Raw genomic sequence first — 15,742 nt, forward strand, 5'->3', positions numbered from 1 at the left:
CATTCCGTGATTTTCTGGACACAGAGTTCTCTTTTTGGATTTTTCACTCTTGCTTTTTTTGTTTTGGTCACTCTTTTCTTTTCTTTTTTCCTCCTTTTTTTTTTGTTTTCACTCACTTTATTTGATGTCAATGATCGAATACGATGGGGATTGCCTACGTATCATGACGCCGCATGAATCAGATCTTACGTAGTTCGAAAAAATCAGGAATGGAGTAAATAAACTAACTTTTTTTTACTTACTTTTTATAACACTCAAACTGTGAGAGCGTTTAGAAAAACAATATAATTTATTTATTTATTTTTGCATTTTGTTTTTTTCTTCTTTTGGAATTTCCGAAGGAAAGGCTTTTAAAGAGGAAAGAAAATATTTTTGGATTTTTTGTTTTGATTTATTTTTTTAAAAATTTTCGAAATAAAGACTTCTAAAGAAGAAAGAAAATATTTTTGGATTTTTGATTTACGATTTGTTTTTTGAATTTCTGGGCAAAAGACTTCTAAAAATGGTGGAAAATATATTTTTGGGTTTTGATTTGATTTGTTTTCTTTTTTATTTTTCGAATGAAAGACTTCTACAAAGAAAAAATATTTTTGGGTTTAAAAATTTTCTTATCTTTTATTTGTTTGAATTTTTCTAAGAAAAGACTCCTAAAGAATGAATTAAAGGAAAATATTTTTTGAATTTTTAAAAATTGGGGCCCGAACCGATGAGGTTTGCCTACGTATCTCACATCCGGTGAGAATCAGACCCGCGTAGTTCGGTAGATTTTGGAGCAATAGGAAAACACGACTTATTATGAAAATGACTTCTTCTTTTTTCAGAGTTTCAGTATTTTTCAAATACCTGAATTTTCAGAAATCGGGTAAATTTCTCTCTCTTGCCTCACTCTTGGTTTTTCTTGATTTTCTTTCCCTATGCTAGAAATCATTCAACATGCAAGCCGAAACAAATAAATGTACAAGTAGCACGTAACAATGCATCAGGATGGTCTTTTGATTTGGGTACACCTATCCTAGACGGACCCAACCCCTGTGTTGAGTCCCCAAAGTCAAATGCACGTGATGCAAACAAGCGTACCTACTAGGGATCCGGCATGAGGTTATGTCATTCTAAGTTTAAATCCTGGGTGTATTGTTCTAGACCTAGCTTACCCGAGCAGACAACTCGAGCCGGGGGGAGGGGGGGAAGGGGGCAGCGTACCGGGGATACAGAAACTTCACCGGCTTTGCAACTTGTCCGAACCTCGTTCTAAAATTGGGATATGACTCTAACAGTATAGAAGCCACGCGAAGTGCACCGTTCCCAGAAGATTCAGAAGACTCAGAGAGAAGATGGTTTCGTACAGTTTATATACAGTTCAAATAATATCAAAGCGGTAAAAAATAACATTTAGCACATTAGGCTCAAATAGGGTAAAAATTAGATAATAAACAAAAGGCAAGTATAACAGTTATTCTAAGCTCGAATTTTGAACCCTGGACCAAAGATTCTGGGTTCTGGTCTCCAGCAGAGTCGCCAGAGCTGTCACACCTCCTTTTTCCTGAGGGGGTAGGGGTAGGGAGTTTTTCCAATTTAAGTGACACTAATCGAAATGAGATTATTTATTTAATTCAGAGTCGCCACTTGAAATAATTTATGGTGTCCCAAGTCACCGGCTTATTTTAGAATCCCAAATCGAGGAAATTTGACTCTTATTTTTTGTCCGCGAATACAGAAGACCGGGAAAGGAATTCTGTTAACCTGGGAGAAGGTGTGAGGCACTCCCGAGTTCCATAGTTTTAGCACGGTCGCTTAACAATTAATACTTGGCGTAATTATCTGATTTATTACATGTTTTAAACCTATTGTGCATTTTTGTCTTTTACCGCTTTTTAATATTTATGGAATTTATTTGAACAAGTCGCGATGTCGCATACTTGTCGTTTTGGTACACATTGTAAACCGCGCCACGTGAAACGCACCCGCGATTTACAACATGTTTATCCTTATTATTATTTGAAGTTATGGTCAAGTCGCGTGAAACGCGAACTTGAATTGGGGTTTGCGTATCATGACTATGCCATATGAACCGTACCCATAGTCACGATGATTTATTATTAATCGCGCCTAAATCAAGCTATAGTTATTTTTTACTTTTATTTTTTAATTTCTCACTTTTTTTACTTTTCTTTTTTTATTTGCCATTTCTTTTTTTATTTCCTACTTACTTTTCCTTTTTTAAAAAAAGAAAATCAGATACCCTTACTTTTATTTTTTAATTCCAACTTTATTTTACTTTTTATTTTTTAAATTTTCACATTCTTTTACTTTTATTTTTTTAATTTTCCACTTTCTCTTACTTTTTTATTAAACAATTTCTACCTACTTTTACTTTTACTTTTTAATTTTATATTTCTACTTTTCCTATTTTTTAATTCCCATCCAAAATTTTGTTTTAAAAAACAATTAATAATTAATTTTTATTTATTTTCGATTTTTAATTCATTTTATTTAAAAATAAAGACAAAAATAATAATAAAAATAATACTAATAGTAATAATTAACCTTTTAAATTATTAATAATAAGCTAAAAAATATATATTACATTCTGAAAATATTTACATAGTAGAAGGTGATAAAAATTCAAATATAGTCAAAAATTAGGTGCTCACAGGAGGCAGCCGAACTTAGCCGAGACTGGAGCTCTTCGACCTTTTTTGCATGTGCCTCGGCCTTTTCCTATGCTTCTCGAAGCTGGACCTCAGCCAAAGTCAGTTGCGCCCGAGCAACCTCCTTCTCCGAGACTAGACGATCCATCTTATCCCTCCATTCGTCGATCTCGGCCTTGACAACGTCCATTTCAACTTGAAGTTGGGCAACTTGGTCGATTTTCTGTTGGACCTGCAGATTCCGATCATTAGTTACCAAGTCTAACTCTTCGTCACTAAGCTCAAATATTTTTACCTGCTCGACCAAGTCATCATGCTCCTTTCGAGCCACCTTCAACTCAGCTCGGAGGCTCTTAACCTCCCCCTCGCGTTGCTCAATAAGAAGTTTGTACATCTCTCTCTTCTCAATAAGCTCTTTGGCTTTCGCCTCAAGGAGACTCAGCTCTTCTCGATATCGGAGGAAGGTCTCATGGTGAAGCACTGAGGCCTACGAATACAAGGAAAAATATTAAGATAATTAAGTAACCAAAGCTGGAAAACGAAAAGGTTTGGTAAACACTTAACCCGATTAAATGCATGTTGTGCTTCGTTGAACAAGCATGGGGATTCCACCTCGTTCATCTTTGCCTGGTCTTCTTCGGTCACCAGGCACCGGAGGTAACTAGCTACCCCGACAGACGCGGAAAGGACCCGGGCGTCCTCCGGAACAGAGATAATGAGTGACCGCTTTCGACCAGGATCGACACTCAGAGCAAGAAATTAGTTGATCAACCTCGGGCTCGAGCTAGATCTACCTATCCCCGAGGGCAGACTTCTTCTTGGTACTTCTATGTCACCCAATCCGGTGACATTCTCCGTGATGATAGAATCCACGCCATCAAAAATGCTTTGGAGGGGATCGTTCGCTCCTTGGACCCCCTCATTTGAACGCTCCATCGCCGCTTGAGCTTCACCAAATATCGAGTCCGTGAACAAAGGCGATCTTGTTATATCGATGATACCGAGTGGAGCGCAACCGGCATCTTGAGGGTCCTCAGTCCCACTGATGCATCGACCTCTTGAGTTTGGGTGGGATTGGCCTCTATCGTCCCCTATTCGGTTAATGCCCGTTCTTTAGGGACCGATGGCTCCCGGGCCACTAAAACTTCATCCTCTTCATACTCGTCCCTGAGCCGGTGAAGGGAGTCCGAATCAAGTATTCGAGAGCTGGAGGATTCTTTTGGCTCACGGATCAGCCTCCTTTTTGGTTTCTTTTTCTCCGAGCTCGGAGAACCCAAAGCCCTTTTTCTTTTCTTCTCTTCACCCTGTCTCGGGGCAGGGAACTTGGTGGGTACATCATCGCTACCAGATGGGGGCCTCATTTGGACATCCTTGGGTAAACCTGCAAAAAGAAATAAGAAAAGGACTCAATCCTGCAAAGAGGAAACCAAATATCACTTATGAAAGAGATCTCACCATGCGAACGGGCCTCCCATCGTCCCTTTGAAATCTCGTGCCACGAGCGCTCAGAATAAGGCCTTTGCGATACAATGCCCTCGACCTACTCCTTGAGTCGAGGAACTGCGTTCGGGATCCGGGCAACGGCTGCACCGTCACAGAACACCGATAAGAAGGAAGGAAAATGGTGATAAATAAAATTTTGAAAGCAAAATTATATACTTATGTTTCATATTCCACTTCTCAAGGAACGACATGTGCTCGGCCAGGATCAAGTGTGAGGTCCGTACTCGGATGAAATGGCCTAGCCATCCTCGATCTCTACTGAGAATGCAGCTTTACTAGCCCGACGGGCGAGCTTGATCAGTCCTCCCCGGTAGAGTCGGGGACTGTATAAATGCATAAGGTGATCGATCGTGAAAGAGCACCCCTCGATCTTGCTCACAAAGAAACAGAGGAGGATTACGATCCTCCAGAAATAGGGGTGAATTTGACCGAGGGCTACCTCGCATCTCTTGCAGAAGTTGATGATGACCGGGTCAAAGGGACCCAATGTGAAGGGATAAGTGTAAACACTTAAAAATCCCTCGACGTGGGTGGTGATGGCTTCATCAGGTTCGGGAACTACCACATGCTTGTCAACCCAGTTGCAATCCTTTTTGACTTCAGAGAGAACATCCTAGGTGATCGAGCATATGTACCTCGAGACCGCTTCACATCGACCTAGTACAAAAGAAGTTTTTTCAACCTTGAAACCGGCATTGACCGGGCACCCCCCGGGAATAAACATTTTCAGAGGAGGCTCTGGTGCCGGTTCCTCGATGGCAGTGCGCGGGAGGATTTTCTCGGTAGCCGGCCACGAGGAAGAGAGAGTTTCTTTTTGGGGAACGGACTTTGAAGTCTTCGCCAATTCTTTGAAAAATGAGGGAAAAAGAAGGAGTTAAAAGAGTATGCTTGATAGTTTGGGATAAAGACAGAACATAAGTTCTTATAAAAGGATTTCAGAGTAACCAGAAAATCAATGCTTGGAAGTGTTGAAATTTCTAAGGTACGAGGTCACAAGGTTTGAAAGTAAAGTTTGAATGAACTAATGAGAGGGTATTTATAGTTTCTCAGTGACTGTTCACATCTAGGAGTGGGCGACCGGAAACTGACGGGCATTTAATGCCATTAAGACTTGACTAACGAGACGTTTCGACTGTTTTGTCGTTTCTGTCACAAAATATCTAAGTGAGGATCGAAAATTCATGTCATTTCTCGTCATCTACTCTCCGAAAAACGAGGGGACTAGCTGTATACGGTCGAAATCGAGCTCGCCTACAACTTAGTAGATTAGGCTTGGAACGTGGCAACCAAGAACCGAAGATCGACCTCGAGTCCCACCGAGCTAGAACCCGAGGTCGGAACGCCTGCCTTCGAGGAGCAGTGAGTCCGGTGTCGACCTTAGCCTCGAATGAGCTCGGAGAAACATTGATGAGATAACTAACAGAAGACTGAAATATCTGTGACCGATCAGATATTGCGGCGGGAATCTCGACACGTATCTGTAAGGAACCGACAATCAACGAATCAAGAGACTTTTACCTTTTATGAAAATGTACCTAGAGTAGGACTCCTCTACTATAAAAAGAAAATCTGATAATTCATTCAATACATTGTAACACGCACTCCAAAGCAATACAATATTATTCTCCTTAAGTTTTTACTACTCTCTTTAAAGCTCTCATTTTTGTGTCTTGATATCGATCGAAGTACCTGGTTCGAGGGTGATTAATTCTCCACGGCTAAGACTGTTCAATTCGTGTGGTTTGCATTTACTTTTTCATCTTATTTCAATTGCAGTCTAATTTGTCGTTTTGTATCAAGTTAAATCATGTATTCTTAAAATCACTTAAAAATTTAATTGTTATCCGATTTTGAAGGTAAACACCTTGTATGTCACATCATCTTCTTAGAAAAAATATATTTACTCATAGATTCAGACTATAAAAAAGAATAAGAAAATCAAATGGAGACACCACGTGCCCTAAAATGATAACTCCGTACTCCAATGACAAGGTATCCACCGACTAGCTTTTCTCTCAAAAATATCTTATCTTAAAATGTTAGCGTAATTTTTACATTATTAATTAAATTCCATTTCCCCAGCCATATATCCTGTTCCCAATTCACAAGCACTACCTCATAGTAGTTTCTGAATCAGTAAAAAAATGGGAGTGGTGATCATAGACGGATCAACAATTCGAGACTTCGTGAACGACGAAGCAGCTTTTGCAAAGGCAATCGATAAAGGATTCACCGATTTGGACCTCAACAACGACGGCGTTTTATCCCGTTCTGAGCTTCGCAAAGCGTTCGAGTCTCTCCGCCTCATAGAGGCTCACTTCGGCGTCGATGTTGCCGCTTCGCCGGAGGAACTCACCCGCCTCTACGATTCCATATTCGAGAAGTTCGATTGTGATCACAACGGCACCGTTGACCGACAGGAGTTTGGGAATGAGATGAGGAAGATTATGCTGGCGATCGCCGATGGACTTGGATCATCGCCGATTCAAATGGCTCTTGATGATAGTGACCAGAATATGATCAAACAAGCTGCCGATCTCGAAGCTTCTAAGCGTCCTGCCTAATTAATTATAACCGGTTTCCAGTTCTCTAGCAAAATAAGTCCTTTTTCTATTGTTTCAATTTTCAGTCATGTCTTGTTTCCATGCTGTGTTCTCAATTCTGTAATTTTACATACTTATATACAAATGAAATGTAGGACAACTTTATGCATTTCCATCTAATATTTGCATGAAACAATTTTTTTTTATAGCCAAACGTTCCTTTTCAGTAGCAGTACCATTTTGGCACTGATGATCCGTTTCGAGGAAAATAACAAGTTAATAAATGGACTTAATAAAGAGAAATAGGAAGGAAAAAAAAAATTACGTCGCAAATGGACTTAATAAAGAGAAATAGGAAGAGCATAAAAGAATTTATGTCGCCTGAGAGATTCGTAGTCTCGCGGGGAACCCATGTACTTAGCAGGCACACGCCTTAACCACTCGGCCATAGCGACTTTGGATGCAAAGTTATTGAAAATAGTTCTTCATATCGGTTAAGGGATCCTATTGTCAAGTCTTGTGTCATGATGGATGAGGAATTGGGCTCAAAAAGGATATTGGGCTATCCGAAGATGCAATTATTGGCCCAACTAAGAGAAGCAGAAGAATTAAAAGATCACCACAAAGGCTTTTGGGCTATATCTGGGATCCGGATTGACGGGTCGGGTACATTGTAATGAATAGTTAAATATGGGAATGGTAGCAGTAGTACAATAAGCTAAATTTTGTAGAAACTTCCCCTCTCTGGTTGATCTCTTCCTCGCCTATTTCTCTTTGTGACTCTGTCTCTCCCCCATCTTTCTTTCTGTTCCTATCTTGGTTATGTTAACGTCTATCTTGTTATTCTTTAATTCAATATACTGAGTTTCCATTAATCAAAGATCAATTCTCAGTTCCTAGTTGCAATTGTGTTGTTTGAGAAGTTCATAACATTGGTACTTTCATTGGTTTGGACTCCATGGATCTCTACTCTTCTACTAATATCAATTATCACCTCGACGCCATCCAGGGACTGATGATGGCGATGATGGACAATAACAATTGTATGCTGATAATTCTCGGCAACATTGAGAACAAGTTGTATGCCTCTTCCAAGACGATCCCCAAAACGTCTGCACATCGGGATGTGGTTGTGCCTTTGGACCATAAGTGCGAACCAGAGTATATATCAACAATAGATGTTGACTGTGATTTGGATAACGGATGCTCTAGCCCTGCGGATGATTCCTAAGTACTTATTGAGATGGTGGAAACTAAAAATAACGAGGAGGAAAATTCAAAAAGCTATGCCTGCATAATGTTCGTTGAAATACCCAATAGGAAAATTAACATGAAAGTTGAAGATTCAGTGAAGAATGAAACCCAGGTGTTTGACGAAATGATTCATACAGTTTCTGCAGTTAAGTTTGCTTACACTGACCATGTCATGTTTGGTAATCAACTAGCATTGCCTTGTGTCCTTTCTGCTTGCAGCAACATCTAACGTCTCGACAACGGTATATTTGATTACTTAAGTGGTCTTGCTCATGCTAAACTTATTTTATCCTTTCATCAATTTACACTTAATCATTTTAGATTAGAGTTTCCATTTGATCCTGGCTCTAGTTCGCTTACCAATTCCTTAACGTTACAAGAAGTTGTGTTATTTCTTCTTCTTCGAGCGACTTGGGTTCTGATAAGTTAATAATGTCAACCTTGTGGAATTCTTGCATTACACCCTTGAAACTTCATATGTGAAATACTGTTGATGCATACAATTGGGTAAACACAAACTGTGTGAGTAAAAGTGTTCTCATAAAAATTGTTATGGGTGGTTATTATGCTAATTATTCTGTTATTGTTGGAATTCCTAAGAAACTTATGCAGATACGTATATGCATCATCATTGTTTGGGCAATTACCAAGTTTGGTCTTGTTTTGGATAGTAATTGTCCGTCTACTGTCCAATTACTTGCTAACACAAGGAAAAAGGTGGGTTGTACTATTATAAACGTGTGTGTGAATGCTCCATTTGGTGCCACAAATATTATTTTACAACTTGCAAGTGGACTTGTTATTTCCGCTATCGTTATTTTAGTTCCTCGATTTGAAGTTATTTCTAGTAAATTCAGAGTCCCAAAAGTTACGGGCCTAATTGCAGCTTTAGATGAAACTTTCAGTGATCTTTCTGTTTTGGAGGTATGGCTTCTCTAGTTCGAGATTCTTATACGTACCACAATTACATCCATGAAAGACTTGATGATTTGGGGTGGAGCTGTGCTTATCAGTACATCCAAATCCTCACTACATGGTTCACGATGTAAAGTTACATTTCCATTGATATCCTGCCACATGGGAAAATCCAACAGGCATTTGTAGAGATTGGCAACAAAGACCCTTCATTTAAAAGATCATGTGAATGAAATGGAGCAAGTGAACTCAATCTTGTTTTAGATAAGATGAATGGTTGTGAAATCATTAGCGCGATGACTGTAGTTCTAACAGGGGAAGGGTGGCTACTGCTTGTGGATATGATTGGATATAAGAATATCGAACAAGCTGGTAAAACTGGGTAGAAAACAAAGATGCGGACTGCACAAATCTATCAAGGAAAAATTACACTACAAAGGATTTACCCATTCCTGATGATGGCTTTCCTATACCATTCAGAGACAAGTTAATAATGTTCTTACAAGGTTCTTTTGAAGATACCAACTACAAAGTTCTTATGATACAGTACACCATCCCATATAGTGAGGGAGATAAAGAAAATCTTTGTGTTGCTACAGTTAAGGAGGCTAAAAGATTCTATTCCTTGCTTGGCCTTAGAGCAATTGTTGCTTTAATAATCTCTGGCCGTATTATGACATACTTATATACTATGAGATTAATCTGGGATCCTGGAGTTGATGGTTTGATCTATTTGTTTGACCACTTATAAAGAATTGGCCAATATTTTTTAGCGTGAGGCCACCAAGGTTAAAGGGAAGGCAGCAATTGGAGTTGTCTGCAATCTACTACAAGAGCATGAAGGAGCTCTTGCTCCCTATTTGACTCTTCATAAGTTCACTACTATGACATTAATATTTCTCTACTAGAACCTTGAGGACAAGCTCCTTATTGAGGGTGGGGGTAATGTCATGATAGATGAGGAATTTGGGCTCAAAAAGGATATTAGGTTGTCTGAAGATGCAATTATTGAGCCAACTAAGAGAAGCAGAAGAACTAAAAGATCACCACAAAGGGCTTTTGGGCTATATCTAGGATCCGAGTTGACGGGTTGGGTACATTATAATGAATAGTTAAATAGGGGAATGGTAGCAGTAGTACAATGGGCTGAATTTTGTAGAAACTTCCACTCTCTCTGGTTGCTCTTTCCCTCGTCTATTTCTCTCTGTGACTCTGTCTCTCCCCTATCTTTCTTTCTGTTCCTATCTTGGTTATGTTAATGTCTATCTTGTTATTCTCTATTTTCATGTACTGAGTTTCTATTAATGAAAGATCAATTTTCAGTTCCTAGTTGCAATTATGTCGTTTGAGAAGTTCATAACATCTTAAAGCTGCCAAATTGGTTTGATTTTCTTCAGAAGTCTTAAGGTATGCTTGATTGATTGTTTTTGGCACAATTCTGGCTTATGTCTTTTGGTTTTAGTTGAATGTGCTATTTATGTTGGGTTCGCTTCATTTCTGTATCTTGAGTTCCTGTTGGGGATGAAAGAATAGCATAGTCTAAAACTGGGCATAAATATTTTTTTTGTCCCATTTATTTAATAGAGACATCTCTTTTCATGTTTTAGCTGGGCATCAATTTTTCATTCTGGCATATTGCATGGTTTGGAAGTACAACATATTTCTCTCCTAGTATCTACGGATTGTAAACGAGGGTAGATGCCGAATGTAGGTAAACGTATGGGTAATAATGTATCAATTGATTTCTGATGTATCGAAGTGACTGAATTTGTAGATATTGCAATGAAACCCAAGAATATGATTTAATTCGAGAAGATGACATAAAGTGGCCCTTATGTTCAGGGAATATATGTGTCTAAAATCGTCCTTTAAGCTTGCAAGAGTTAGTCGTTTAATTTTATCAAAAGTAAGTATTTCTCGTTGTTCCCGTTAACTTGAGCCCTAATCCGATAATTAAAATTAACGGATGGAATCAGTGAGAGAAATTTCCATGGCAGTTAGGCTTCAACAACTTTGTAGCAAATACAAATAGGTTTAATCACATTCCTTGGTGGCTTATGCTAGGAAGTTGTGACAATTGAAGGATCAAATGGCTTGGGGTTCTTAATCGTTATTATTGCACAGGTAATGAGATTGATTAATCCGATACTTGTAATTGTATTTGAGGCAAAAGCTCTACCAAACTGAGCTCAACTGTAGCATTCGACGATGTTATGTTATTAGTAGCTGTGAACACCCTTAAGTCTGGTTATTATCACTTTAGTCCCATTGTCTTTTACTTTTCAATTAAATCTTTTTGTCTTGTAGGTTGTAGAAGACTGGACAATTGTCATTTTGTTAGCTTGTTTGTTACATTCTTAGTTGTCCTTTTCTGTGATATTTAGAGCCCCAATCATTATATTTAGAGTATCTTCTGAAATGAAACCTTTTACCTTTTTCTGAATTTAATTCTTGTCTTTATTATTTTCTTGATTCATAGTAGCTAAGTGCTACAATTTAGTATCAGAGCCACGCTCTTGGTACTCAAAGATGGTACATAAACAAAAATGTTCACTCCCAAATGATGAATTAAAACGAGTAGAAGCTCAGCTGCAGATTTTCATGGAGGAATCAATGAAACAGATGGATAGGTTGGAAGATAAACATGAGAACTTCGAAAACAAAATAGAGGAATTTTCGAGTTCAAATAAGCGAATCGAAGAGATGCTGGTTGCGATTACTTTTCAAAATAGGGAAGAACCCTCTATCTTGGAGAGGCCTCTTGTCGCCGGAGTTCATGGTGACTCGCCGGCAGAAACAGGCCAATCTTTAGTGGGAGCTAACATATGGAACCATAACTCTCCCATTACCCCTTACAGCTGGGTAGCTTACCTACTCGCTCAAAACCTTCTTTTGAGATTCCTTCCACCACCCCATTGAACCCTTCAACTGCCGCTTTCCGACCACCTTCCAGATCTCATCCCATTTTGACCCCTATAGTTTTACAACGTATAATGCTCAAACAACCTCTTATCTTATAACTCCTCAAATCATTTCTCCTCCGGTAAATTCTTATCCAATGTCCACACAACCTTATTTACCCCAATCTTACCCGATGTCGATGAACCCTAGCTTCACTAACCCCACCAACTCTTTTTTCAATAACCCAATGAACTAGCCTACTACCTACCTATTAATATTTAACCCAACATCACAATCATACCTCATTCTGTTTGGAACCTTCCAAAATCACACTATAGGTTGGACTCCCCATGTTAACGTTGGGCCTGGATCCAATGATTCAACATCTAAACTTCCTAAAGCTAAATTAATCTTTCTAGAATTTGATGTTAACAATCCTAGAAGTTGGTTTCGCCTTCGTGGGAAATTTTTTGATTTATATCAAGTAGCCGATGAAGAAAGGTTCGAGTATGTGGCAATTTGGTTGGATGGGTATTTGGCAGATCATGGAGGTTATGTCTCGTAGGCCAAATTTTGTACCGACATCTGTGAAGGATTTGGTAACAATATGCCAGACGAGATTGTGCAAGAATTTAATAGATTGGATCATCTCACTGATGTTGAGAGCTACCAATGAAATTTTGATAAAATTAAATGTTTAATGGTTTTAATCAACCCTGCATTAAGGGAACCACATTTTAGGTCTTGTATTATTGGGGGCCTTAAACTTGAGATTAGGCCGTTGGTGAAATTTGCGAGGCCAAAAACCTTACTAGAAGCCTACACATGTGCTAAGCTACATGAAAGCTCTTTTAATGCCTTGTATAAGAAAATGGATAAATAACTTACCAGCAAACCTTGGCCCAAAAACTTCCCGTATACATATAAGCCCAATGTCCCTAACCCATTGTCCAAAAACCCAACAGTGGTTAACACCCGGACTCAAAACCCAAAGTATATGACACTAGAGAAGATGAGGGAACTAAACCTATGCTATAAGTGTCATGAAAGGTATCACCCAGGTACCAATGTAAAAATAAAGCTCTCAATGCAATGGAAAATGAGAAATTCGTAGATGCCAATGAAGAGATAGTAGAGCATGAGTTGGGGGAGGTTGAGGACCAAGTACAAAAGGCGGTGGTATTAATTTATAGTGGATCAACTCATAGTTTTGTCGACCCACAAGTGAAAAAATCATGCTCAGCGTTGATTGAGGACCTGGGCCGGCCCATGCGAATCAAAGATGCTAATGGTCAATACTTACGTTGCAAGCAAAAATGCCGTAATTTAGAATTAAAAATACAGGACTTAAGTTTCAACTTTAATTTTGGATTCCTCAAAGTTGGTAGATGTGACATTGTGCTAGGGATAGACTGGGTGGATACAGTGTCCCCAGTATATTTACACACTCGTTCTCATAGCATATCCTTCGTGTATGGTTCTGAATGGATGACTTTGATGAGTAATCAGGAGGAGGGAAGTGTGTCTAATGTGGACACAAGAGTTATTTCGAAGTTAATTAGCAAGGGTCAATGTAACTTTATAACCCAGATGTTCCTGATGGTTTGTGCAGGTAAATGTAAAGAGTTGATACCCCAAACAGAGGAGAAATTAATGGGCCTGCATGAAGAATTATTTCAGGGGCCCAAAAGCTTGCCTCCAGCTCGTGAGTGTGACCGTGCAATTGAATTACTTCCTGGTCCAAAGCCCAATATCTAGGGCCATACCGTTATTCATTTGAACAGAAAAATGCAATTGAGGAGATTACTGCTAAAATGTTGAAAGTCCAAACAGTGACTGTAAGGCCCCGTAAAATTTCATAAAGGAATTTAAAGTTTTGTGGTGCCGAGGTAGGCTTACGTATTTGCGGATTGTAGAAATCTCGTCGCGGCTCGGGCCTTTTAGGTTGAACAGTGCGTTGGGGAGTTGATGAAAATCTTCGAAAGCGTAGGGCATTTTTACGGTTCATTCTGCGGTCGCAGAATTGATATGCGGACCGCAGATCTGTCGCAAATTGAAACAGGGAGATTGTTGAATTCGAAGGTCATTTCTGCGGTCCATTATGCGATTGCATATGCACTTCGCGGACCGTATTTCAGTCGCAGACTGGGTCAGGCGAGTCCAGTTTTTGGGCATCATTTTTGCAGTCATTATGCGGCACGGTCTGCGATCGCAGACCCCATTTTGGAAAGTTTAAGTTTTGGAAATTTTACATGATCCCATTTTTATAAAAAGTCCTTGGGGTCATTTTTAAGGGTTTCATCTGATATTTTTAGAGAGAGGTGAAAGTATATTAGAGAGAGAAAGAGGAAACCTAGACATTTTGTTCATCAATTCTTGATCAAGGCTTGAAAATTTCACATGGATCTTGCTAGGGATTCAAAGAGGTAAGAATTTCTTCGCCTAATTCTTCAATTTCGAGTTTGGGGGTAAGAGATGGGTGATTGGGAGTATGATTCTTGGGTGTGAGAGTGTTATGTATATATGCATGTACCAATAAGGTTTATCAAAAGATTGTTGAGCTCAAATAAGTAAAGATTGGGTTGTGGAATGAAGAAAATCTTGTAGAAGAACCTTTTAGTCAAATTTGCACACCTAATGTTTGATAAAATGCTCAAATGAGCTGAAACCATGAATACCTTCCTAATTTGAGTTCAATTTTGTTATGTCTAAAAATAGATTGGGATTGGTAGGATTTTCGGAACGTTGTAGTAATTTAAGGAAAGATCAAATCGGGGTATGTTGGCTAAACTCCTCTCTTAGAATTGAATCCCACGGTATTTATGTAATTTATGTAAGTCCCGAGTTGTTCATTATAAAATTGGCTATTCCGAATAAGCTTGTGTTGAAAGATATATGTTCAATATGTATCCCAAATGCTTTTATCATGTTATGTTATCATTTGAGAATGTGTTCAAAGTATGGGCTGTGCAATAAATATGTTTCGACTTCAAGTCAAGTTCAAACGAAGGCTGTTATGCCAAATTTTATGAAAAATCTCTATGTGCCTAAGACTCTCAATTTCTCACATGTGTATTAAAAATCTTGATTTGTAATGCCTTGTTGTTGATGATGATGATTATGTTTGAAAGTGAAAAAGTTGAGCATGAAATATTAAATACGACCGACGTACCAAGAATGATTTTATTATTGTAGCCACTAGTGCTAATAAAATGAAAAGATGTGAAAGTAGTATGAAATGAGATGATTGGTTGAAAAGGATGATGTCGATACACACATCATTGTAGTGAGACGGCCTAGCCGATTGGGTCATGATCGGATACCATACCGCACACATGGTGGTGATTGTGTTGGAAATTATAATTGAAATTGTGATTGTGGTTGATATCTAGAATGAGATGACCTAGCTGATTGGGTCGTGATCGGACTCCGTGCTAAAAGTACGGTGGTGTTGGTATTGTGATAGGTGGCATATTGGTACTAAATATCTCCCAACTTAAAATATAGAAATCTATTTGATCACTGTCTTGGTCCTAACTTGAGGTTTGGTGTTTTGTCATTCATACTAGTACTATTCCATATGTACTAACGTCCCTTTTGTCGGGGGCGCTGCATCTTCAATAGATGCAGGTGGTTCCACAGCAGGAGACATTGATCAGTGATAGCAGTACAACCTCTTCCTAGCTGACTTGGTGAGCCCCACTTCATTTCAGGGTCATGTATCTTTTGTTCCTTATGTATTGTGTTTGAGGTATATCGGGGCTTTATTTCCGGCACTATCATAGTACTCTTTTGTATCTATTAGAGGCTCCGTAGACATTGTATGGGTTGTATTGGTATTGCTAAAGTCAAGATAGTAATGTTGTATGTGTGTTACATCTTCCGCTTAAAACTATAAAAGTATGCGTAATTTGAGACTTAAAAGGAAGTAACTACTGGTAATGAATTGGTATTGTATAAATAATCTCTTTATGGTCT

The 15,742-nt window shown here is 38.8% G+C and overlaps 1 protein-coding gene across 1 annotated transcript; it reads left to right on the forward strand.

Annotated features, from left to right (window-relative positions):
• The first annotated feature begins 6,295 nt into the window (after positions 1–6,295).
• LOC107759007 (uncharacterized) lies at positions 6,296–6,715 on the forward strand. The gene has a single exon (XM_016576867.2). It carries the CDS (start codon positions 6,296–6,298, stop codon positions 6,713–6,715), a length of 420 nt encoding a protein of 139 aa, XP_016432353.1.
• Positions 6,716–15,742: the final 9,027 nt, after the last annotated feature.

Source organism: Nicotiana tabacum, chromosome 19 (genome assembly GCF_000715075.1).
Source record: "Nicotiana tabacum cultivar K326 chromosome 19, ASM71507v2, whole genome shotgun sequence".
NCBI lineage: Eukaryota > Viridiplantae > Streptophyta > Magnoliopsida > Solanales > Solanaceae > Nicotiana > Nicotiana tabacum.

Bases quoted from the DNA above. Each gene is read 5' to 3' on its own strand.
- LOC107759007 (XM_016576867.2), top strand. From the start codon at position 6,296: ATGGGAGTGGTGATCATAGACGGATCAACAATTCGAGACTTCGTGAAC.